The sequence below is a fragment of the Acipenser ruthenus genome, chromosome 16 (assembly GCF_902713425.1).
Source record: "Acipenser ruthenus chromosome 16, fAciRut3.2 maternal haplotype, whole genome shotgun sequence".
NCBI classification, from domain to species: Eukaryota; Metazoa; Chordata; class Actinopteri; order Acipenseriformes; family Acipenseridae; genus Acipenser; species Acipenser ruthenus.
The window spans coordinates 3,086,053-3,110,087 of NC_081204.1; the positions used below are offsets into that span (position 1 = coordinate 3,086,053).

A 24,035-nucleotide genomic window follows, 5' to 3' on the forward strand; every position below is an offset into this window, starting at 1 on the left:
GAAAGTCTGAGGAATTATTGAAATAACTGAGCTCTTGTATACGCAGTGAAGCATCATTTGGATATTGAATGGCCCTCCCTGGTGGCCTAATGTTGTATTTGCAGCTTTTCTGTACCTTAAGCAAATGTTAATACCGCTATGTAAATCTGAGACGGAGATCTGTAATTCCTTTTCCCTGACAGGTGTGATGAGTATGTGGTCCAGCTGGATGAGATGCAGCGACAGCTGGCCGCCGCGGAGGATGAGAAGAAGACCCTGAACTCACTGCTCCGCATGGCCATCCAGCAGAAACTGGCCCTGACCCAGCGGCTCGAAGACCTCGAGTTTGATCACGAGCAGACCCGACGGGGGGGGCGCAGCAAAACCTCGTCCCGGAGCAAGACCGCCTCAGCCAACCCCCACGTAAGTCACGGGCGCTCCTGCGCAGACCGGCCAGAGGGCTCGCTCCTCACTAACCCAGTCTTCTGCAGTGAGAAGTATAAAATTTACTGCGACTAGGGAGGAGGCGGTCCCTCGAAGCTCGTGTGAGGAACTGTACAGCCGTGACATGCATCCGTCCTACGTAGATATAAAGCCCAGCTTGCTTAGCATTGCAATGACTTGTGTTGGTTTGCTGTTGAAATAGTTGGATTCCAGTGGTGTTAACTCCTGCTAGTTCAATATGTATGGGAATGCTGTTAGGCAGGTAACGTGTAAGGCATGAAAATAGCTCTTTCCAGGTAAATTTCTTTTGCATTGGGTTTGCTATTGAATCGTTCATAGTAATGTTTGTGAGGGTAGCGGCTTTAATCTAAATGTGACATTGCATATCTAATAGTGTGGGGCTACAACTTTGGTGTGTGGGTGTTAGTACAATGTTTACTGATATGTCCCTTCATCCCTTTAGCTTGCTACTAACACTGCTGGCCGTGGGCTGAACTGCGCAAACGTGATGTCTGCTCCAGGGCTGTAACAAAGCTAAAGGTGTTAGACAAAATGAAACCGTGTCAGCAGTTCCATTTGCTTGCTACATATTCAAGTTGAACTGCATTTTTTCTTAACCCAAGATGTATCAGATTCAATTATCCCCTTCATACAAACAGCAGCCTGCCATCTGGTACAAGTCATACTGATATTATCAGGCACGCAGAATGATGAAAGTCAACTAAATCAATGATGCTCCCAGAGCATTCTAGGCTTTTTATGATGGTTTTCTAGCCTGGGTACATTAATCTACATTTAAAAGACTTAACCGTAGTGTATGCAAAGAAATCAGCCTTCTAGGGAGATCATAGCCTCTGATTTGTATAGGCTGTTTTTTATGACGCTTATATTTGGTCCTGTCACAAGCCTGGTTAATTTTATGACGTACTGCAGGGAATTCCATCAAAATGAGTGATTTCCTCAAAATCTATGAATAATCAGATAGGTTTATGATGACATACCCCTTTGAGCTGTCAATACAGTCTGCATGTTAATGGGTTAAGAAAAAGCAGGATAACATTAGCTGATTTCTTTTTTCAACCTAGAGCAAAGCCAGAGAAGTTTTACTTTGTCTCAGAAGCTTCCCCAGCTTTTCCATTTTGTTACAGCCCTGCCCAGCTTCAGTTTGCATGTCCCATTCGGGCTGGGTTCTGTCTGACAATGCTGCACGTGTTTACACTAGAGAAATATGCAAATTCATCCCGACACAGGGGAAAAAAAAAGATTAGATAACTTTGTAACAAAATTGCCATGAAGCTGATTACAATTTTTTATATACAGCATATAATATGTTTTATGATAACATTTGTAATTGGTTGAATAAGGTGTTTCTTAGAATTTCTGATTGGGGGAAATAATTGATAAGGGGGATAAGGGTGTCTTTATCTACTAATGTATATCTGTACCTGTTAATCCAATATCGATGTACTCTAGTATTGTCAGAATCACAATGCATTGCTTTCAGTATTACGGTTAACGTTGCTGTTGCTTCTCAGCTAATATTAACGTTTTCTTACTTGTACAAGCACAGATACCACGGGGCTCTACGTTACGATAAGAAACTGGTTTTGTACCCACAATTTTGAAAGGCTTAATCCATGACTTGATTCGACATGGGGCCTTTTTTTGTAACAGCCATTAAGTCTCAATCAATATCAAAGCTACAAAAAGTGTACTTTTAAAAATGGGTGCCTGTACCTTTTCAACTATTAAAGATTATTATTCGATCCAAAAACTGTGAACAGATAACATTTAGTTTTGAATTGATATTGAGAGTTTTTCTTATCTGCAAGAGCACAAAAAAGGCACATTATTTTGGGTAAGATGCCGACATTTGGAAGTGCCTGTTAATCAAGTCATTTATTTCAATGTAAAGCCCTGTACCATTTTGTCTGTATGACAGCTAACACTGTCTCTGTCTCTCGCTTCTCTCAAAGCAGTGTGAGCTTCTGTCTTCTCTAACGAAAGCTGTGGGTAGCTAAACTCTTAAGCTATTTCCAATGCTGTATGTTGCTTCATCTGACTACCATATCTTTTAGATTGTCAGCAGCTTGCTTCCTCTGCAGCGCCGCTCTGCCTTTAAGTAGAAAGGAGTTATCCCATTGTTAATGTCAGGTAATAATCAAGTATGTATAAGCTGCTCCTAGCCAAGGAGAACCCAGCGCGCTTTGCTGACTAACCAGTTTTACAAAAGTCCTTTGAAAAATCTCCTTTAGTATATACTGTGAGTTATAGAAGTGACAAACTTATTTAAAAAGGACGAAATCTTAAAATTATTAGTTCGAATCACTTCTACAGTAAAGTCCAAATTTGTAGGAGGATTTTTCAAATCACTGTTTTTATATGCTGACAGCTTTTGGCTTGCTAACTAGTCAGTTGAAGCAAATTTAGGTGTGTTCAGTTCATTTGTTAGCACTTGTGGATCATCATCACTTGAATGTTAGCTTTAATATTACTGATAAAAGCAGGGTTGAAGTGTAAAGACTTAAAGACAAAGATGTATTTGTTTCATTATAATAAATACAATCAGGTTTTGTCTTTAAGGAAAACGCCAAGAATAATAATTCCCCAAAGAGAAGGGAAGAAACAAAAACGATTTTAATGTTCAACCCTGCTTTCCTTGTATGCTGCATAATCCTCAAAGGCCTTTATTATCTTCTTGTGGTAAATGTCTGCCACTACTTCTGCTTACAAAGAAAAAAAAATCAGGCATTTACAATTCTAATCATTTCTGCTCCATTTAGAAGCAGATACGTGTTTTGCTTCCACTGTGTCAGGAAGCTTTAAAAAAAAAAAATACATTTACTGATGGCTTCCCTGGAGCATCAGTTCAGTGAATAAGCTGGCAGTCACAATCTACAGCAAATACTAATAAAATGATGTGGGGAAACTGTTGCTTAGAGATAATATTGTTCAGGGTGTTTAGAGATTTAAAAGCTTTGTTTTATGTCCAGTGTTATCGAATGGCTAAAACTACCATAGGCATTGATAGAAACTAGTTAACGTGCCACATTGTAGAATGGGATATTGAATAGCTTCCTCATTAAAAGAACTGCTACAGTTCATAATAAGGCCCTGTATTGACAGTCAAAAATGTGGTATAGGTTTGAATCAGTGCCTATGAGCAGGACACAGCATGTGAACTTATTAAACCTTTGCCTACCTCTGCTTGCAGGCTCTTTTCCAGCTGTTTTTTGGTGTTTTTTTTTTCAATAATATAATAGCAGCCTGCATGCAAAAATGACCTGCATGGCAATGGAGAGCCTACCAACTCCAACACTCCAGTCCTTTTTGTATACCCTGTTCTCTCTTGTGCATGAGCAGCGTAGAGATTCATTACTTGTGAGGTTTCTGCTTCCTGCAAACAGCTACTTACTGACTTGATAACCTTCGTAAATAACATTCAGTTTGATGCTTGGCGCTTGCACAAACAGAATTGTGAATAGAAAGCCCTGATGATGGATGTTCCAGCCTTGGAAACTAACCGGTGTCTGCACTTATATATTCGACTAACCTGGCTCCCGAAACCTGCTGTGCATTCCCCGTTATCTGATTACTTCAAAGTTACAGGTTTTGTTTTGCTAATTTTCATTTTTTGTTTTTTCGTTTTTCCAGTGATAGAGTAGATCCCGGAGTTGGACTTTTCCCGACAGTTGTACTGCAAACTCCAGTTTCTTAAGCCACCACAAAATAGCCATTTGCACAATTGATAGAGATAGTGGAAACCACTTGCAATTTTGACTTTACACTCAAAAACTGAAACTATCCTGTTATAGGCCTACATAAAGTATGGAACTCTTTCACAGTTTGTGAGCAGAACATAGCTTTACCATTTGAATGCTGCTGCAGGAACACAAAACTCACAAGTACTGGTGAAATTCAATTTTGGTTTTGAGGGGTGGGGGTCAAATATGTTACAAGTTACTGCAAGACTTCAAAGACAAGGGGTCATTTTCTTAACATGTTTTATTGCAATTATTCAGTGTTTTGTTTCTTAAACATTGTTACCTGTGCACTTTTGATATATTTACTATGGCTTCTTTTTTATATGAGTTCTTTACTTAGGAAAGGTATATAGTGCTGTGGTTTGTGACTCAGTTATTATTATTTTTTGAATTATTCTTTTTAAAGATTAATATTACTTTTTGTTTTATTTTTTTTAATTGTTCTCTGTATCAGCATGTTACAGAGTTAATTTTTTAAATGTTTTTAGAATCGAGTTGCAACACAAACCAGAGTTCTATCTTCTGTACTGCAGTGAATTTATCCATTTAGAATATTAATAAGCTTTATGTTTTTTTTTTTTTTTTATTATTGTTATTATTATTTACTGATGTTAAACTGCCATGTTTGAAACAAAATCCAGGATGAGCAAATTCTGGGATTTTTCATATATTATTCTTAGGAATAGTTCAATGTAACAAGGAGAAAACTTGACGTTGTTCTGGTTTAAATGGTAATAGGCACTTGAAAACCATGAATAAAATAATTAGTATTACCTATGTGACTCCAGGATATCTGGATTCAAATGAAAGCAGTTTCACTGATGAACAGAATTGTTTTACAAGTGCACCAAATAAGTTCCAAATTGGAATTGTTTCATTCTCTGTTTGTTTATTGTGCCAAATCTTGGTACATTTAGATATTTAAAAGAAACAAGATAAGGAAATGTCATAGAGGACCCGGTGTTTTCTGGGGTGTTTCAACGCCTTGTTTTTATTTTGTTGTTCATTCTTGCCAGTAGTGCCTTTAATAATTTCGAGGGAGAATCCTAGACTAGTTTAATTTTCAAAGGCAAGGAAGCTGCCTTACTGAATCTTGGTTTAAAATGAATTTGAGAAGCAATAAGTGCAAAGAGGACTCTCCTTTGCATTGATAGAATTGTTGTAGTCTTAATATTTTTTTTAAATAAAATTGTAGGAAATTCTGTTGGTCAGTGATCCTGTAAAGATGCAGAACCGTGCAAATTCAGGGGTATCATGAAAAAGTTAAAAAAAAAAAAAAAAAAAAAAAACACTTTGAGAACCAAATCTAATGACTTTGGACTCCTAACGAACAAAATGATTCAATTCTATTAACACGTTTGTGGTTGCAGGAGAGAGTACTATCTGTAATATTAACGTATCTATAGCTTTGTATGGTGACGGTCACGTGATATCTATAGTATTGTTGGCAAATGTGAAAGTTCTTTTATTTCCTTTTTTCTTTTTGTTTTTGATTTTACATCCTACTTAACCATTGTAATTTCAGTAAACAGAAAACAGATTTTTGCATCAACAAGCGCGTCGCGCCATTTATATTGGTGCTGTTTGTTGAGGCGTTAAAACGTCAAGTTATTGACATGGTTTGAAAGGTTTTGTTTTAAATTAAGTGCAATTCAAATGCTGTTATTTAAGTACATTAAAGAAAAGTTTTCTGTTTGCTGGTAAATATAGCATCGTGATTACTAGACGTGCAGACTTTATATTGTCATTTTAGATTACAGTATTGATCCATATGGGAATTTGATACCTTTATATAAAAACAATGGCTTCGTCTGTACGTTGGTATTTATTTGAAATGATGTCATACAGTACTGTATTACTTTTATGTGCATTACCATTAGTGGCAAATCGGACTCAACTTAATGTCATATGCATGTACTCCAGCCAAGGAACCTTTACACAGATCTGAAAACAACGATGTATTCATTGAAATGTTGAGGGGAAAAACAAACAAACGTAAACTCAACAAAGTTTAAAAAGAATAACTTTAGGCTTTAATGTGTTACTTCCAAACTAATCCAAAAATGTGTTTTGTTTTTTTCTAGAAAAACTGTCTGTGTAAAGGTAGTCATATTGGCTATATCAATAAATGTGACTAAAAAGTAATTGTGTCCAGAGTGTTGTTTTTTTTTTTGTTTTTTTTTTTAACATGAAGACATTCTAGCTCCGAAGTCTGCTTCTCAGCATTACAGCACGGTTAACTTACCTTACCCAAGGAATCAACACTGAATACAGGTATTCTTTTTCTGATTACAATGAAAGAATGAAAGTCCAAACCAGATTCACTTACAAAATGAGAGTGTTCAGTACCACTGTCAATGCGCTTCATTTTCAAACTCTATTAAAGCTGATACATCAGGTACCCTTTATAAATTGTCAAAAACATCACACACAAACATGAAATCCCCAAAACAAATATGTTTATTTCCAGGAAGGCTCAGTACACAGACTTGATGATCCTCTTGTTCATCTAAACCGAAGCACCATCACTGGAGGTTATATCCTGGTGCAGCCCAGTTGGCCTTTGTCTTGGATTTCTCCACCTGAAGGTGTTCAGTCAGTGTTCTGCAACAGATTCCAGATTCTACATCACAGGTTACAGAACACACTGAACATTCCCTTTCAGAACGGTTTGTGAGCCACTGTCAGATTAAGTCTTCCCAGTGTGTTGATTAAATCTGCCAGCAGGGGGCACAAGGGAAACAACAACAGGAAAGCAAGGACATGACTTACATTTGACCAGTCAGAATGAGTACATTTACAATATACTATATGCCGCTACGCTCCTGTTGAAATTACACACGGCTTTAAACAAATGAGTTATGCACTGAACAGAAAACAAAGTAATAATACAATCATCCAGATCTTGAGATGCAGTTTGGGTTCTAGTTGCATCCAGTTTCAGAACAAGAGCTGGACTGTAGGTGAAGTGATTTTATTTCTACAGCCACTAGAGCAGACTCCCGAAGTTTTGAGGTTACAATGCAAATTAGATTTCCCCGTGGCAAAATCTGAACTGGGAAAAAGTCACAGTGATAGCCAGTGACATAATTGTATTCCATCAATGGGACCATTGATACCAGTCCTGCCTCAAAGCATTTTTTAGAAGTTAGAACTAAAGATTGAAGTAGCTAAACTATTCCATAACGATACTAAGCCCCGCTGTCCTATGCAAAGGCAGTCACACAAGCATGTGCCAGTTGTGAATAGAACAAATGGCTCACTTTCTGCAAACAGTCAGCCAGATTAACATGCAGTAACTCATACAACCACCAGGTCCGGCTACACAAAAACATTCCATGATTTTGCAGGTGCAATACAACCCAATACAGCATTGCAGTGTCATACGTTGAAAGAGCATGCTTGTTGCAAAATGGATTTGCTGCTGATTTAATGGTGGGTTTTTGGAAAATATGCTGTACTTTCACACTTCTTTATACCAGCTGGATATCCACCAGTACTCTTGCTCATCTCCCACTCGCCAGCCATTCCTGGGATTTTCAGCAGGTATGCTGTATGGCAAACACTGAATTGTTAACAAGTTTTTAGGCAGAACTTAAAAACTGCAACTAGAAATAGAATCTACACCTGCTTGTGTAAATAAGTATTTTATTTGCACTAACTTCAGTGAATCACAAAAATCATAAAAAAGGAAGAAGGCAGTGTAACACGATGCTGGCTTGTGCTCTTCACTGTCAACATTAAAATAACAAACCTCAAAAAGGAACTAGATTACAGAAAGTGAGACCAGCACAATCTCTTGGCTTGTTTTCTTTGCATCAGTTTTGGGAAAATATCAAGTACCAAGCACTTTTGTTTTACCTTGTAATGAAATTCTTAGGAACAACAAACAAATATGCCTGCAATGCCTTTCTGTTTTCAACACAGGAGCAAAAGCGTATAGACCAGAAGAAAAACCCCATCTGAGAAGCACTAATGTAACACGCATCAGAGGCTCTGCTGCTACTGTGTGTGCAAAACAGCTCCTATCGCTAAAAAACTGGAACATAATGGAAACTATAGCAACTGTGTGTGTTACTTCTCATAACAGGCTAAATGTAATCAAATCACATGCGTCTGACCATGACTATGTTCAATTCATGTGTTCACTTAGATTCCCATTGGGTTTGTCAGTTTCATTGTAAAATAATGTATATTTTCATTATATAGATGCAGGTCCTGATAGCAGTTAGACATTCCTGTACTAGTTCTATTAAGAAATACACTTTTTACAACTCTTCCAAAAAAGTATGGGCATATAGAATGAAATTTAATTTCAAATCTGCTTGATTGTTGCCTTTGTAAACAAGGTCATATAAAAAAGCATGAACTGCATGGGGAGTTGAGGAGCGTGGACACAGTCACAGCTATCAATCACATCATTCACTGCTGAAGTTCTTTCTGAAACATCCTTGAGTGACATCATTAACCTAAAGGATTGACTTAATAAAAAAAACCTGGGGGTTTATGTACTGTGGGATACACTCTGAACCCAGCCCTAGCTGTAGAGCACAAAGAGACCTTGTATGTCCAACATAGTTCATCGTATGCTGATGGGAGCACATGAGCATCACAAAAGATATTCCATGCAGCATCGGAGAAACAGTTCGGAAAACGACATGTCAACCCGAGCAGGTTTCTCTTCTATTGCAGAAAACAAATGTCCTACAATGATCAAGGCTCTTTTAAATATTAATCTGGCACACAGAATGCTATGTGAGCTGCAATCACTCTGTTTGTGCAAATGGTGATCTACAGCACACTGTGTGACTGCAGGCTGGCAGTATTGCTGTGCTCCACTCTTGTTATAATGTGTGCTTTTGTAAGGTTGGGGGAATGAGTACAGTCAAAATCATAAGGTCTCTGTTTTGAAAGATAACAAGAAAAGTGTGCCCTCTAGACCGTCATGACATAATCTTTGAGTCAACTCTATTCCTGTAAAGAGAAACCCTCTGGCATGAAATTTCACAAACACATAACCAGTAAAGAGCATTCGTTTTTATAAAATCATAGTATTGGGATGAAAACTAAAGATACCTCTAGAGCTTGAACAGTTAACTGCCTAGAGCGCTGTGCCATCATCAGATCTACGGTATCATTTTGCTCACACCATGTGAACGGCATAGAGTACTTCAATGCATATTCATAAAGCATTAGCATGCCTGGAAATACAGTATTCCCTCCATTAACGGGTGCTCTATTGCATTATGACAATGGCTTGGTATAAAAATAAAACTGAATTACAATACACGTGTTAAATCATGTTTTTTATAATATATAAAAAACATGATTTAACATGTGCATTGTAATATATATATAAAACCTTTAGAGTATGTATCCTAAGTGTTACCCCCATTTGAATGTTTTTTACCACGTTTACAACATCAGTTTCCATTTCTGAATGTTATTGATTTGCCCAGGTCAGTCTGCTGGACTGGGATTCATTCAGGTGTGGTTACCTGGAGTTTAAAGGCAGTAGTTTAGGGTGAAAGGTCAATGAAGGATGTCTCCATACCATGATCCCGCCCCCAAAGTGGAGCCCCAGTTTCCAATGAGGAGTATTCAATGGGTTACACAGGTTTGGAAGTGACAATATGACAATTTGAATAAAGTATTGATTGGTCCTGATCCCTTCTCTAGAGCTGTCCCCCCTGTTGAAGCCATTCTATTTTGACCCATTGTTTCCAGTAAATGGCTGTTCTGTTCCAGGCACTGCTAATCCGTCCTCTCAGTTCTAGTGACATCAATGACATTTGGAGGTAGCTGTTGGTCTCGATTCCTTTTTTTTTCTTTCTAACAGCAGGAATTTCATTGCAGGTTTAGATGTACCTTCAAGACAATGCACTCAGACCATTAACAAAACCAGACAACTTGCCTCCAGCACTCAAATTCTGCTACATGAAGTTACTGAGGCGTTGCAATCTCTAGGCAGTGCTTCGCTTGAATAAAATAGTGCTCAAGTGCAATTTTTTTTGGCAAACTGTTTCTTAAGAAAATAGTAATACATAACTAGTAATGTAAATTTTGTGTTTACCAAATATTATCATCTTAAGCAAATGCTTTGTAAATCTGAGAGCGGTCGCTCATTACAGAACAGTGAGAAAGGCTGATAATGTTTTGAGCAGCTTTTAGGTTGCTTTGGTTTGCCTTCAGATTAAATGAAATGGTCTTTAGTGAAACACATATTTTAGATGCCTTCTCTTTCATGTAGAAATTGATCAAAGCATTACATTTCCTAGTGTGCTGATTAAAGGTCCAGGGAAGTTTTTGTTTACTCTTATTTCAGATAATGTTTTTTGTTTTTTTTTTTTAATAATGAAAGTGGCTTGAAGCCCTGCTGGTGTAATCAACCTCCCAATACTGCTGAGCAGACCCAGCAAAACCCTTCCTGTTCTTCACATTGACCAGCCTGCATTGCTGTGCTGCCTTCACTGCTGTTCACCACCATATCCTGTGTGGGCTGTGTTCTACTGTCTCCACAGATCGCATTACCATACAGAGAAAATCAACACATCTTTTAGTTTTTCATCTAAGTGTGCTTGCATAAAATAAAAGAGGTCCACTGAACCTTAAAAAACTAGCAAAGACAGGCAAATGGGATCTTTGAAGGGGTATGAAATAAAATGTATCTGCTGTATATACCAAAGGCTTGAAAACACAATTTCTCTACTGCTATCTGTCAATTCACTAAAAAACAAATTAGAAACATACCACGAAAAGCCAATAAAAAATACAGTCCCACACTAGATATTTGCAAGTTAGTTAAAATGGCATGGCTTACATACAGAAATAATAATCAATCAAGCTTAACTTAAAATTGTATTTATATTTATTGTAAAATATCAATATTCAGTATACAGAGCTATAAAATAACACTTCTATTTTATCTACAGCAGTGGTATTATAGTTATCTTTTATAAAAATGGTGTGTTTTACCCATTAATCTGTATATATATATATATATACACACACACACTGCTGGGGGACCTCAGTGTTTAATTCCCATGATAACGGTTCCAGTCACGGTGCACAGGTTTGAATCTGGCAAGGACTAGCATCACTGCAAGCCATTTCCATTTGGTGGATTTTAAAGGTTAATTGCAATGGTGGCACAGCAGATGGGGTTATGTAGATACTGGGCTTGAGGTGCTTAAGCAGGACAGTGATGGAGAAGCCACGTGTTGTACAACGGGACCCCATATCTCTCCTTGCCATGACCCTCCATGACATTGGGTCTGACGATCTCCTTATGATCACTTTTCTGCTTGCAACATATTTTTTGCTCAGTTTAATGACTTTTTGCTTCATTTGAATATAAAAGTCATCTACAAGACATATTGAGTTTGTTTATGAGTATTCAAGTCTCATAACAGAACAGGCATATGAGTTTAAAATTCAAATGGCAAAGCACAGAAATAACTTTGGAATGTAATATAGTGTTTATGAGTATGTCTTGTGAATATTAAAACTTGAAATGGTCATATTGTTGCACAAGGATTTTGTTAGTTATATGTATGTTTTTAGTTTATTCACTGTGTGCCTACAGGGCCAGCAGAGATACAACATTAGTTAATAGCATAGTAATAAGGGGACTAGTGACAATGTTCCTAATGCTAATAAGAGATACGACATGGATTTTAAAGCTTTGGTCCCCTTTTACAGAAACCACTTGACTTTGTATTGTCAAGGACTGTGTAAGAAAGCTTGGACTTTATGACAATAGTACATGCACAACATACTATAACAAGTATACTTAAAGTTTGCATGCTATAAATGTATGTACCAGAAAGACTGCATAACAAATAAGTATAATATTGACCCTCCCCTAAAATGGAAGGGTCATTGTAAACAGCTGTAAGCTGGAGCCAAGAGCATGAGTCTCACTTGATAACACCTCTAAACACAGGGTTCTAAATCCCTCAGGTGGAGGTAGGCCTTGTGATTTAGCTCCATGGCTACATGAACGCCTTCCACCTTCTCCACTATTGCACCCATTTAAGTGGTCATAAAGAGTCCTAGTCTTCAATTGGTTCTAATTTCTAAAGCTAAATGACCAGCATGACTAATTATATAACTCCATGAGTAGAATGTTCTGTAGAATAGTCCAGTAACAAGCACCAAGGCCATATCCAAATAAGAAGGGCCTGCATTCTTAAACAAGGAGGGGTTGCAACTAGAGTGACACTCTGGATTAAATCTCTGCTTCGTTTTTTTTCTTTTCACGAATGTAGCAGAGCTGTCTGTGTGCATCTGAAATGTCCAAAAGACAAGCATAATCCTGTTAATGCAATGGTGTGCAGTGTGCACGCTGATGGAGGGAGAACCATTTTAATCCTCCTTTGTGCCATTTCATTAAAGTCTTGTCTGTTGCAACTTCCTTCAAGTCTGGGGTTATCAGTGGTTTAGAGTTGACAGCCGAAGTGCACATTGAGCCATGTCCACATCTAGTTAACAAATCAAGCAGACGTCTGTATTTCTCAGTGATAGAAGCTGACCGCATTCGTTATCTTTGCTTTATTTTTGATGACCTCTTTAAGAGATTCAGGGCCAGACAGCCACACAATATGAAAACGCTGTTTTGAAATTCCTTATAGAATACTGGAAAACTGCTGCATCGTATTGGTCACTATGTTGCCTTATGCATTGATTGTGACTGTCTGTCTGGGTTATCTCTCCTTCGAACTTGTCTCCAAATGGACCAAAATGAAGCGCTTAACTTTACCGCCGAACAGATACAAGTACAGCTGTTGAGATGCTGACCTACACGACTGTGGATGTGTCAGTGTTATTGTGGTCTGGGACACGGGGACCATTAAAGGTTTTCACACTATCACTCAGACACAACAGCCATGGTTGGAAAGAGAATGTAAAACAAAGCATGGCATTGACCTCAGAAGAGTATTTTATGTGCAGCTTTTCAAAAGGACCGTAATGTGAATCTCAGATAACCCTGTCAAGGACACTCCATTGAAAGACAGTGACAGACTTGACACTCACTAACAGTAGCTTGAAAGCCGCAGTGCTCAATAGCCTATCAAGTGAAGTCTGTAGTGAAGAGCCATGTATGCAGGAACTCCACATAGCACTGTGTAGAGGACTGCTTTTATCGTTATCTGTGCTGGTTAAGCATGGAAAACATGAAAAGGTCATGCAACCAGGGTTTAAATTCACAAACTTAAAATACTGTATTGCTATGGATTGAAGAAACATGCTGATACTCTATAATAGGTGGGTAATATTGTTCATTACAGTCAACAGTGTGCTGAAACCAGAAGCAAGTTTCTATGCCTGCTTGTTTCGTCAAATACTGCCCATATTATAAACTGGGGTAAAAAAACAATTAAAAAGGGGGGGGTCCAGGTGCAAAAAACACAGACTACTAAATGTTTTAGAAATATTTCAACCCACCCAAAAAAACATTAAAAAGTTGATAGACAGATTTCAAGGAGGCAGTGTTAGTAACTTTAAAAAAAAAAAACTGGACCGTGCAATTGTGATTCTCGAGAGCGCGCTGCGGGGTCGAGCACGGACACATTTCTCCACAACACGCTAGCTAGACAAGCTTCAGCAGAGATCCAGAGGGATCTCGGGTCTGTTGTGAATGTTTAGATAAATGACAGCAAGGAAGCCGAATATAATAAGAAAGCTGAACGCCGAGTAAACGGTATTTTAGATAAGCACGATGTGGTTTCTTTAGTTGTGCAGTGGGGAAATGCAGTTGGAAAGAAAAAGCAAAACTGCAGTTTTTTTTTAAGTAGAGTTACTTCTTCCTTCCCCTGATGTGTCTCAGAATCACAGCCTGAGCAGAAGCAACATCTAGCCGGACCCACAATCCTGCTTGGGAGTGAGTACAGGATAAAACAACACGGATAAACATCGTCTCCAGGATGCAGGGGGTGACCACTGGTAAGTAATTCATAGATGCATCGTACACAAAAAAAAAAAACCAAAAAAAAAAAAAAACACACAAACAAAAAGCTATACCCAAAATCAATATTTACATCTGTTAAGTACTAGCAGTACTGTATCAATTGCAGCAAAACTGTTAGTTAGAGTTACTTTGTATTATTCTACGTGTTGTTTTGTTTTATTTTATTAACATTTGACTATTTGTTTAATTTATACAGATCAAATATTGTTAGTTTCAAATAGGGTAAATATCAATATGCAATAGTACTTGCTGTCAAAACTACTGTGTATGCTTGATTCGAGATCAATGAAGCTGTGTTATTGTATACGATATATATATATATATATATATATATATATATATATATATATATAATCCCGCACTACACAGTACTGTACAGCATATTGCATTATTTTATTTATATTTCTCCAGTAGTCTAAGTGAGGTTGCTTATAAAAACATGTGGCTTGGAAATTGTTTGGTTAACAGAAATGAATGTGCCAATTTATAATTTGCCATGCACTTTAACTACTGCTGAAAAGGGAGAGTAAAAATAAAGCATTCTCATTTTCAAGAAAGATTGTTGTGTTCATTTGTATGCAGCGTATTAAATAATTCAGAACTTGGCCAAAACAGCAAACATTATTTATTTTATTGATGGCTTCAATCAGATTTGAGCTACATTGACATATGTACAAATGCATTACTGTGTCTACCTTGTACACAACCAGGGCACTGCAGAAAGAAAAACGTTTTACACAATGTTGGGTGAATAGCTGTCACACCATGCAGAGTACCTACCAATGTTAAAGCCAATTAATTCATGATTATCATTATTTACAGTGGTTACTTTCTTTATCTGTCTATCTGTCTATCTATCTATACAATTAGAATCCATTATAAATATGTGTATTTGCTATTCCTTAATTGAAGTTTAAATGCTGAAGTCAGAGACAAGAAACAAACATATTATCATTTTGAAACCGATGAAACCTCAATCTGTGACGTATTTAATACTGTTGTTAAAAATATAAAAGATGATAAATGGAAGGTGGTACTTTCTGTTAGTAGTCATCGTCATGTTAATAATAATGCTGGCCAGCTGAGTTACCAAGGCTTTGTGGTCAGAATAGCTTCCTGTTACTTTATTGTAAAACGTTTTCAAATTCAAGTTTTCAGGTGGGTAATTTTAGTTAACATTGAATAATGTAGCCCAAACTATCTTCTGATAGAAATAGAAGGGGGGAAAGAGTCAGAAAGCATTGCTTTGGGATGTTGTGTAGAGCTGTCCAAAGCTGTTAAAGCCATTCTGCTTGCTACCTTTTTCATTGTAGTTGAGAGGCCCCTATTTATAGAGTGTACGCGTTCATTGAAGACTGAACGTGCTCATGGCTTTTTCCAGTGGCTGGGGCTTTCTAGTTTCCACTTGGAGCAGGGTGAGCAGTGATTCTGCTGTCCAGACAGCTGTGCAGCTGTCAAATGAAATACAGTTTGAAGGAATTCTCTACCCCTCTGTGCAATAGTACAGTAAGTAACACCATGGGAAAACAAAAACAAAAAAAGCATTCAACGCGCTGTGGTCATGGCAACAATCCAGCAAAAGTCTTTGGGGTTCGGAAAATGAACACCCAAAACCTTATCAGAAATGTGCATGTGAAACATAGATTTTGGCCTTAGTGTTTGAACATTAGTAGCTGTATAGTTATTTATTTACTATTCCTAATCTATTGTACAAATGAAGACAGCAATTGTTTAAGTGTAACTGCAGTAGCTGTACCAGCAGTGTCGGTTCTGTTTTGTGACCTTCTGCCATCAAGTGTAAATAAGCTTTGTTCTCTCTGCTCTGGGCTGGATTGGAAACGAAGAATAGGAAGTGCAGCCTACTGTATACTGTAATGCTTGAGAGCCCAGTATTGCAACAGCACAGCAACTTGCCAGGATGAGAGGAGAATGCATTTGTTCCCTTTTTTTTCTGTTACTGTATTTCCAAATAATGAATTCCGAGGAGTACGCTTTCTCAACAAGCCCGTGGATGAAATGTTTACGTAATTTTATAATTAACGAAAGCAGTTTAACAAGCCTTTTCTAAACATCTCCCTCCTTGTGAAGTAAACACAGAGTGCAGTAGGAACCTCCAGCGAGGGGGTCGCCGCCGCGGAGAAAGGAGGTTTATCATAACAAGCATGTCTTTGTGCTCAAATTCATTTTAGAATTAAATAACTAGGAATATTCAAAAAAAAAAAAAAAGCCCTATTAGCTGATTGATATTCAAGGCTGCCTTTCCACTTGAGTGGACAAAAAAGGAAAGAAAAAGCCTGTAAAACATAGCATGGGAGCAAAGCAACTGAGCATCAATCATAAGTTTAAAAGCAATGCTTTGTATCACCCTGATCTCTATCTCAGGAGTAGCCTGGAGGAAAGCAGATTTGGCTGGAAGTCAAGTTAGTTTAATATACAGAAGTAGTTGGATGTAAAAAGGAGTTCATGCACTCCTGGAATATCTTAAGCTGACATTGAAAAAGAGGACGGGACAGCAGGAGTCATGTTTCTGTGCTGATTCGATTTGATAATGTAAAAGGTTTTTACAGTGATTGGCTTTCCTCGTTTTGTTTGGCTCTCTCAGTAGAGGTGGAAAGAAAGTGTTAAACACCTGGTGTAATGGGATTACATGTATGTTAAACACCTGGTGTAATGGGATTACATGTATGTTACACGCCTGGTGTAATGGGATTACATGTATGTTACACGCCTCATGTAATGGGATTACATGTATGTTACAGTATATACGTCAAATGCCTGAAGGTTGAGGTTGATTGGTTCCCATTGTATAGAGGACAGTTAGTTGTTTCATTTTTTCTTAACAAACCTGGTCTCAGTCCGGAGGAGGTTAGCCGCAGGCGTGGGACTGAGCACTGGGAGGTGCAGAGAGCTGCACTGGGATTCGAATGCAGGTCCTGCCCTAGACATTGACACACTGTAATCTTTATGTAACTGTGTGGGTTTTTGTTTTAGGTTGTTACTAATAATCAGAGCTACCTGCTGAGGATTGAAGTGAAGCTGACACCCTGGGATCCTTCAAGAAGCTGCTTGATGAGATTCTGGGATCTCTAACAACCAAACGAGCAAGATGGGCTGAATGGCCTCCTCTCGTTTGTAAACTTTCTTATGTTCTTATGATATTCCTCTTCAAGTACTTATCTTAGTGTTTAAACCATCCAGATTCAGAGTCGCTTTAAGTAGAGTAAGTAATAAGACACATCTGATCTTGTTAACTATACACTGTGGCTAATCAAGCATGTATTAAAACCTGGAAAGGGTGAAACTGCTATGCAAAGGGAGTCTTTTTTCCATCCCTACTGTAATTTTAGTTTTTAAGAGAAAAAAAAACCTCACAATAATACTTGCTATAAAATTGACAGTGTGCTTTTCCTAGCATTTATCTTTTTCTGGACATGTTGGCATGAGAATTCCGGGGGGGGGGGGGGGGGGGGGGGCAATAAAATAAGAACCCTCCCACTTTTTCATAGCCGTAACTCCCAAAGATCTCCTCCCTGTGCTGGTGCCAGATCGCAAGGGAAGGATGCTCCTGAACGGATTAGCGCAGCCCTGCTTGTGATAAACCCTGTCTGCACGCTGAGAGCAGACCCCAGTTCCCATGCTGTGGGAATGTGAGAGTCAGCAGAGGTGTAGGAGGGGTGTCCTCTGCATTATTTTGCTTGGCGTTGCTCCCCATTGTTGTTACGCCTTTTTCAGTGGAAGTCTACTTGGGCATGGACAGGATCATTGAAAGAATTTGGTGGAGTTGTGTACTGAGGGATGGGAAAACACTTGACAAGGGACCATATCCTTTGGCCGGGGTTCTGACTTTGACTTTGCCCCACATCAAACAGTCCTTGCTTTCCTATTCAGGCTTCCTCAAGGGACTGCCTTGTGGTTATGTACTCAGCACTGACAGTGGCTCTTCTTTGCTGTTTGAAGGTTTTAGACATGTGTAAATAACACTTTTACCACCAATGATTTATGAACAATCACTCCTGTTTTTAAAAGGTTTCCTCCTTCCCCAAGAACTGTACTAACAGCCTGTGCTTGTATTGGGTGGTGTTGGGTGCAGATGGGACTGGATTTTGCATCTCGGGCAGCATACCAACGCTGGCCTGAGCATCCAAATCCAATTAATGTGTCTGCGCTTTAATCTGCAGAACCCATGTTAGTATTGAACAAGTCCTTACTCCTTAAAATATGCTTAGATTTGGCAAATGGATACTGTAGGCTAGACTAGATATCCAGTAGACTGCCAGTGCATAGCAGTGTGGCCTATTCCAGGTTTTACTGGGAGCCAACTGTAATTAGTCACACAATCTTAGCTAAAGTAGAGTCCAGCGCCCAATGTTCCAGTCCAGTTTGGTGCAATGGGAGGCTTATTCTCATCTGTGTACTGTGGCGCTGACCTGTAGCATGTCTGTACTGTATTGAAAACACAAAACAATTCTGTACAGTAATGCTGTACTCCATGTCCAGCACCACTGAGACCAATCGATCCTGTAAAGCATGAAGTTATTGTACCGATCTTCGTCACACCCTGATTTGCTTCAGATCCAAGTGCTGATAGGATAATGTGATCTGAGTGAAGTTGTGCTCTTGACTTTAGGCAGCCACCTGCCTTCTGTTAATACCACACTGTATTGGAGCATGTCATTCAGAATTAGCCTGTAGTAACCCAGCAGCAGATTCAGCGAGCAAACCTATCGAGAAGAACAGCCACAGTCTTGTGTTAAAAATGTTCACGTCATAGATATCAAGAAGGTGGTACTAATCATGTAAGGAACTCATCAGGGCAATAGTATCGAACTGGACGAGGAACATTCATAACTTTTTTTTTTTTTATGAAACCAAAGACAATGTACCAGTATATGTGACTTTGTTTCTCTGACAGGTTGAAGCCGTGTCATCACTCAGAATTTAGAACTTTGAGGGTTTATTCTTCTTGTCCCAGGCTGGCTGTCATGTGGTTGGATATCCAGCAGGTGGGGTGGGTATAGATTCCAGAACACTGTTGGGCGTTTCAATGGGAAACACACCCATAGATATTTGTTCTTATTTAATACATGTATGCATTTAATTTTCTGCTGACCTGTGATCAACATCACACATTTTGAGGAAGTCAAAGCTTTTGACATTGTTTTTAAAAGAACACCCAACCCAGATAAGAGTAACTGGATAAGCTCAAAATCTAGTGTGGGATCTGAGTTTAATAAGTCACTGATGCAAATGAACAAGACAGTCATTGTTTTGTTTCAGCTTCCTGACAGCAAAAAAATAATGAACTTATTATTATTTTCATTTTTATTTTTAAAGGCATAAAACTTAATTAATCACTATTATTAGGAACTGGTGGTTTAAATAGCTCAAATACTTTACATGGCAGGAATAAAATGTGCTGGTCAAATATGATGGATTTCAAGGGTTGTGGCTTATAGCTTGGGAGCTGCCAGATCATTTGTGCATTATTTTCTAATACTGTACCGTCTCCCTCTCAACAGAACAGGGCAGCCACTAGGTGGTGCTGTGCAGTAGAAAGATGTCAAAAACACAGAAGCTACTGTACCCAGTTATCTGCCATTCTGAATATAAAAAGAAACTAAGCAGGTAATAAGGCTAGATGTGGTTACACTTTTCTAATAATGCCTGTGTGTATTGTACTGTATATCTAAAAATATGTTTATTTGACCTGGTTTGCTTTTTTGTTTTGTATTTGTAGCCTGAATGTGGAATTGACTCCCTGGCCCAGGTGTGGGTGGAAGGCACAGTGTGTTATTGATGGCATCATTAAAATCCTTGACATCTCACTTGTCTTGCATGAATGTTGACAGCACATTTCCTAGTGTTATTAATACTGTCACCATTGTTGCTGTTATTTCTTCAAAGACCAGAACAGCCGACGTTTATCTCAATACCCTCAATTTAGTGCTAATATTATGTTAGAAAAACAGCTTTATAAAGCATGGGGTATCATTTTAACAGTCAAAGGTATAATGGTTAAAATGCTGTACTAAAAATAAAATAGCAACTAAAACGGGCTAGCAGTAGATGAAATACTTTTGATTGGATGTTTTTATGATGTGTTGTACTGTAATACTATACAACAATAACAAAACAAACACAAAAAACATATATGCAAAAAAACTTAGTTCAGAGTTTTGGAAATTAGAAAAAAGAAAATAAAGCTGTGGGAGATGTCAAAAACCAAGAAAGAGGGCCTATCAACCCTCTCAATATACTGTACATGTGTGCTTTCCCGTTATCTAATGTTGGTTAAATTTGACATCGTTCCCTTAGTAACCATTGTTCAGATTTTATTAGAAAGTGCCATAAAAATGTAGAGCTACACGACTCGATTAATTGGGCTAATAGCCTCTGTGGAGAGCAGCAGTCGACACAAATTCAAGCTGTTTCTTCTGTGTTTCTATAGAGAATTGCAGTAGCCCAATCACCACCATTGGTCCTCACCTGGGTGTCATCACCTGCTTTCTGTAGAGAGCTCAGTATATGGTAGCTCCAAATACCCTCCGTCTTTACTCCACTCTGTTCTATTAGGAATGGGAAAAAGAATAGGGTCTGAGCTTCATGATCATTGCACCAATGAGCTGCCCCACCTGGTGGCACTGTGTGCTAAGTTACAACACAAAGATGCACAGAAGCAGCTGTAGTGCCTCACCACACACTCTCTTTTTTTGTCTGCAGTGTCATCATGAAGTGGTAAATGTAATGCAGCGCACTGTATTCACAGTCAGATGTGGTCTTGCTGGGGGTTTTTAGTCTGATATTTCTAACACTATTTTTGTATTATTGTTGTACACAAGTTGTGCTCTTCTGTAATGAGATTTTCCAGTAAGCAGGTGGTTTTGTCAAATAGTTGACAGATTATATCGTTTCACTTTTTATGAGATCTGGTAATTATCTAATATGGCTGGAGAATCACTTAATGAACCAAAATGCTGTCAAAGCAAACAACATAAAGAAATAACTGCAACAGCTGCTCTCTGCTGGTGTATGTGTGTCCAGTTCCCAGCTCCCATTTCATGGCTGCCACCTCTGGAAGTGGAGCATGTGGAGGGAATTATCCAAGGTCTATGTGCTCAGGAGCTTCCTCTGCTGGGTATGAGAATCATTGCCATTGCTGTCATTTAAAGCACACACGCACACATCCACATTATTTCATTAAGTGCCAGTTGCAGAATCGGTGGATTAAGACTCTGGCGTTTAGTACTAATAAATAGTTTAACTCCAGTCCAATGGCATACTTTTTACTTGACCATAAGTCAAGATACTGTGTAATAAGATGGAAGGAAAATATTGTTATATAAACATAACAAAATAAACGTTGTGTTCAAGCAAAATTAACTGAATATGGCATGTAATGTTATCAGAGGGAGAAAAAAACTCTTCTTTTTTATTTATTTATTTATTTATTTATTTAAGTCTAAGATGATGCTCTGTGTGTGAGAGCAGTGACCCCATGCAGATATGTTGCTTTGCATATATCTCGAACTCAGAGTTAGAAATAAGACTCCCATTGCACAGCAGTCTGAGCCATTCCTGGTTTTACTATGAGTTTATTAAGATATACCTGAGCTTTTTACCTGTATGCACTAATAAAACATTTAAATTGGATGGAACTGCTGTGCAATGGGAGTCTTCTTTCCATCCCTGCAGTCTGGACCAAGTTTCACATTGTCTTCTTCATTGACCTGGACCCATGTGACGACTGGCTTTTCCAGCCCTAGAGAGATTACCTGCAAGGTTTGCTTTACACGGGCCAGTCGTACACCATTGCATAAAGCAGCTGTGTCGAGAGCGCAAGCAATGCTCGCTGGAGGCTGACTGATTGCTGGCAGAAGTGCATCGATAGATTGGGAGGTTTTGATTTTGTGTGGTTTGAACACGCTGGGACTTCATACTGTAGCGCCATTCATACTCTTGAGCTTTGATCATTCTACAGTTGGTAATTGTGTGGGTTATATAATGTAACCTTAACTAAGCTCTGGCTGACTCAGAGGGAATGAACAGGGTAGGAATTTAAAAGGTCCTTCCAAAAACGGTGTGGTATGCCTGCTTCAAAAAGCCACATAAAAAAGGGTTCTGTTCGTGGCTGTGTAAAGCTGGAATGAATTATTATTTTTTTGCTGCCGTTGTCACATATTTACCCTATTGAAGCTCACTTTCATTTTATTGCTATTTACATTAAACCAGATACAGGCTGAGAGTGAGGATTCTTTGCATTCCTACTACAGTACTTCTGTCTTCTGGCAGCTGGCAAGTGCTGAGAAGACGCGTCCAAGAATGTTTTCACATACTGTACATTTTTTGTTTTTCACTGTTTAGGAAGCCACCGTAATTGGAACATTTCAAGACAAACATAGGAGATTACTACAATTAGACAGACTGTTTTTGTTGATAAAATCTGCCATGGAAAGATACACATGTATAAAATTAGTCTATCTGTTGTAAGTGTGTTAGAAATTAAATCCAGTGCAACAGACCTAGATTTCTCATGGTTGTTGTCCAGGCCTTGTTTTATCTGTCGAAAGCAGCCTAGTGTGAGGATTTTAATTTCTGCTATTCTTCAAAAGCCGATTCTTTTCAGTGCGGTGGAGTTTTGTAGATGGTGTGCTGCATAACGCGTCTCTCTGTAGTCTGAGGCAGTGAAACCCAGAGGTATGTTTTCAAAGTCTGTGAGGCGTGTTGCTGTGCATTGTGACACCCTGCTGCTTCTTCATGTCACTGTGTTTGTTTTTAATTACAGAGATTGCTGTGCATCAGCAATGTGCTCAAGCGGTACGCATTAGTGCAATTACCAGACAAGGAAATATTCTTATGATGTATGTTTTGTAACAGGATTGTTGTTTGCCACAGTTTTATTACTGTGCCTTTTTTAACTGGTTATTTCTTTAAGCCTTTTAATGCATGGCGACCTCGTGAGGACAGATACCAAAAAACTCTCTTCTAGTCTTTATATGGGGACATATGGAAGATGCCAATGTATGATGATCTCATGTGAGGATGCCATTTTCCCCCCATATAAAGCAATGGGAAAAATGGAAAACATTTTCAATGAAACATATTTATAATGTGTCCAAAATTACTGTTTTTTTAAGCTATTTTCAATATTTCATGCATGCACTTACTGCAAGAAAAAATATTCTGATGCAGTCAGCTGCTAATAATAATATAATGATATATGGACTTATTTGTTAGTGAGATGAAAGAAAAGACTCAGATGGCTAAATTATTGCTTCAAGAAGTCAGCACTGCCAGCATTAAGCAAAATCCAAATGTAATCCTGTATCCCACAACCATTATCAACAGATGTGCACACACGCTGTCCTTAGTAGCAAATAACAAGACAAACAACAACTGATTTTGGGGTATTTCAGTTTAACGGAGCAGCAGCACCATAAAATGTAATCCCAAGGTATAAAGTACAGAATGTCCCTGTGAGCTAAATACTAGCAGCAGTAGGAGGCTTTAAACCCCATTATCAAGCTTGGTTCAAGATCAGGCTCTTTCAGCATGTAGACAAATGCACCTTTAAAATACAGTAGTCAAATGTTCAGAGAGCGCCAAAGGTTTTAAATAGATAAAGCAAGCCCTGATTGAAATCCATGGCGCCAAAGCAGAGATGTGTGGCGTGCATGTTACCTGTTCACACACAACTTCCATAATAACCAGCAGCAGAAGACTAATGGGAAGAAAGTCACCTTGATCTGTCAGGAGCAAATGAGAACCGTCACGGTCAATCCTGGCTTCCAGCTGAGACTTATTAGAAGTAGACTTATTTAAAAAAAAAAAAAAGAAAAGAAAAATGTGTTCCAAGTAACGGAATATGTCTATGTTGACCT

General features: G+C 38.4%; 2 protein-coding genes across 3 annotated transcripts in view; both read left to right on the forward strand.

The window, feature by feature from the left end:
• Nucleotides 1-6,332, forward strand: part of LOC117963487 (protein bicaudal D homolog 2-like) — a 49,364-nt gene extending 43,032 nt beyond the window's left edge. Inside the window, exons 7-8 of one of the 2 annotated variants that reach the window (XM_034903727.2) lie at nucleotides 183-402; nucleotides 4,078-6,332. In XM_034903727.2, coding sequence (XP_034759618.2) covers nucleotides 183-402; nucleotides 4,078-4,080 — 223 coding nt within the window. In that variant the 3' untranslated portion in view covers nucleotides 4,081-6,332. Of the gene's footprint in view, nucleotides 1-182 lie in introns of both variants that reach the window. The other variant, XM_034903726.2, reaches the window with a different exon arrangement.
• A 7,397-nt stretch (nucleotides 6,333-13,729) lies between these two features.
• Nucleotides 13,730-24,035, forward strand: part of LOC117414125 (FYVE, RhoGEF and PH domain-containing protein 3-like) — a 59,911-nt gene continuing 49,605 nt past the window's right edge. The window contains exon 1 of the mRNA XM_058988424.1: nucleotides 13,730-14,132. Within this exon, the coding sequence (XP_058844407.1) occupies nucleotides 14,114-14,132 (19 nt within the window). The 5' untranslated portion in view covers nucleotides 13,730-14,113. The remainder of the gene's footprint in view (nucleotides 14,133-24,035) is intronic.